A 2412-nucleotide genomic window follows, 5' to 3' on the forward strand; every position below is an offset into this window, starting at 1 on the left:
GAATGTCATACGATTGAGTATTGACTAACAAAAGACATGTATTTAAAGACTAAAAATCCAACTAAAAAATAGATAACTACGTCCTATATTTCAGATTTCATCAACTTCATAAGAAACAATAGAAATCAGGTCTAACTTAATAAAATTACTGCAGTAAGAAGATCTGTTGTTCTAAGCCAAATATTCAACATATATAAAGAAAATTCCAAGATCTTCAATTTTGAACCTCCTATGTATAGCTCTTAAGGTTTTGTACTATTGTGTTGAAGCCAATTTGAGAAAGCTTGAAGCGTGTTCGTGTCAGCTGGGTGATGCTTCTGTGTAAACTCAAGGAGGGTAGGCCATGTGAAGTCGGGATAAATTCGAGGGTTATTGGAGTCCACCAATTCAGTTGGTGACCTCACCACCTTATCTTTGTTTGGACAAAGAAAGAAAACAAGTGATTTCCTAGGACTATAGTTGTTTACCACTGCTCTATGCAAGCAACTTTTGAATATTCCATTTGATAGCGCCTACAAAAAAGCAAACACCAAATTTGTTATAACCCCACTTGATCAATTAAGCGAAAGACATCATATTCATGTTGTACATATGTCCTAAGCCCTCATCATGTTTACCATTGCATATTATGTGAAAATCTCCTATATTATTTGTCTAATAAATATATATTGCTTGTCTAATTGTCTCTATTTATATGCAGTACATTAGCTTATTATATAATTCTAACATGTAAATTTGCTTACCATAAATGTGTCGCCTATGTTAACCACAAAGGCATTGGAATTTGGATTGATGGAATGCCATTCGTTATCCACAAAAACTTGAAGTCCGCTAACACAATCTTGATGGAGAATGGTTAATGATGTTGGATCATAATGAGGCCATGTTCCTAAGGTGAGCTCTGGATTCTGACATGGCGGATAGTAGTTGATTCTCATTATGGATTCATTGTCTTTGAAATAATCTTTAAAGTGGTTCTTCTGTACGCCTAGACTCATTCCTAAGAGCTCCATGATACTAAGAGAAAGTGTGCTCATGGAATTGCAATATTCTTGATAAACATTCCTGTGTAATTAAAGAGGAAAAAGTTAATTTATTTACAAAACTGAAAAAAATAGAAAAATAGATACTCCTTCGATTTCAATTTGGACCAGAATGCCCAACTTTGTGGTTTTAAATATGTCATGTGAAAAGTTGAAATTATAGAGTTTCAAAAAAGAAGAAGAAAAAAAGAACAATTTTTAGAAACCGACTAAAAAGAGAAGTAATGCTCTCTCCGTTCCTTTTTATTTGTCATACAGATTAAAAATACTTGTTCCAAAATAGTTGTAATTTAAAATATAAAGAGAGAAGTAATAATTCTTTTCAAACTTTGTCCTTAACATTAATTATTCTAGAATTAAGAGGCACATATGTAGATAAAGATTAAACATATAATAAGGGATATATTGGTCTAACAACACTCCTTATTAATTTTTTCTTAAGGGTTGTGCCAAACCTTATCATGACAATTAGAAAAAGAACAGAGGGAGTATAAGAAAAAAAAAATGAAACATAGCAGAGGTATAAGAATTTTTTTTTGAAACATAGCAGAGGTAGTCAGTTGTCCTTACCCAAGATTGTTAAAACTTTCACCCATTGTCCTTTGGAAATACTCTTCAACTATATGCGATGAGTCTTCTTTAGCAGAGTATTGAAAAGAGAGTGTCTCTTTCCAAGGCAACTTTGACAGAAACGTTCCAGTAAAGCTGCTAGCATAGCCACAATGCTCACCAATTTTTCTCTCAGCTTTTTGCTTTTCAGAGAGAGGCAAGTTAAAGAACATGTCCATATTACGATGGGCGTTGGAGATGAGATTAGCATCAACTCCATGGTTCACTACAAGGAAGAAACCGTGACTCCTGCACGCTTCACCAACAAGCCTAGATGCTTGTTGTGCCGTGGCAGGGTTACCAGAAAAGAAACCCCCTAAGTCGATAAGGGGAACCGTAAGTTCTTGTGCTATAGCACAATCCTTCTCGTTGTGTTTCATTTGGGATCCATCAAAAATTAATGGATTTTTCTCATCTACCATAGATAATTTATCATTTGTGATTATACTATCTTTGGCCATTGAATGGAAGGGTTTGTTTTTTCTCTCTTGTGCAATGAGTCACAAGTGAATATGAAGTAGTAAGAGTGAATTGTCAGGAGCCAAAGTGAAGCATTATATAGGGTTTAATGATGCTTCCATTCGGGTAGAAGTCCACATGTTGTTTGTTTTTTCTATTGTTTATCTGAGAGTTTATTACTGTATTAGAGATATGTTTGACCATAAATTTTGAAAATAATTATTACTATAGATATGTTTGACCATATATTTAGAAAATTTATTAATGTATTAAAGATATGTTTACCATAAATTTTGAAAAT

At 33.3% G+C, this 2412-nt stretch overlaps 1 protein-coding gene across 1 annotated transcript; it reads right to left on the reverse strand.

Moving 5' to 3' along the window:
• Window positions 1-242: 242 nt before the first annotated feature.
• LOC125871024 (gibberellin 20 oxidase 2-like) lies at window positions 243-2113 on the reverse strand. The gene is made up of 3 exons (XM_049551602.1): window positions 1614-2113; window positions 744-1065; window positions 243-512 (listed from the first exon to the last, which is right to left on the reverse strand). The coding sequence occupies exons 1-3, from the start codon at window positions 2111-2113 to the stop codon at window positions 243-245; spliced, it is 1092 nt and encodes a 363-aa protein (XP_049407559.1).
• Between the last annotated feature and the right edge of the window lie 299 nt (window positions 2114-2412).

The sequence above is a fragment of the Solanum stenotomum genome, chromosome 7, assembly GCF_019186545.1.
Source record: "Solanum stenotomum isolate F172 chromosome 7, ASM1918654v1, whole genome shotgun sequence".
NCBI lineage: Eukaryota > Viridiplantae > Streptophyta > Magnoliopsida > Solanales > Solanaceae > Solanum > Solanum stenotomum.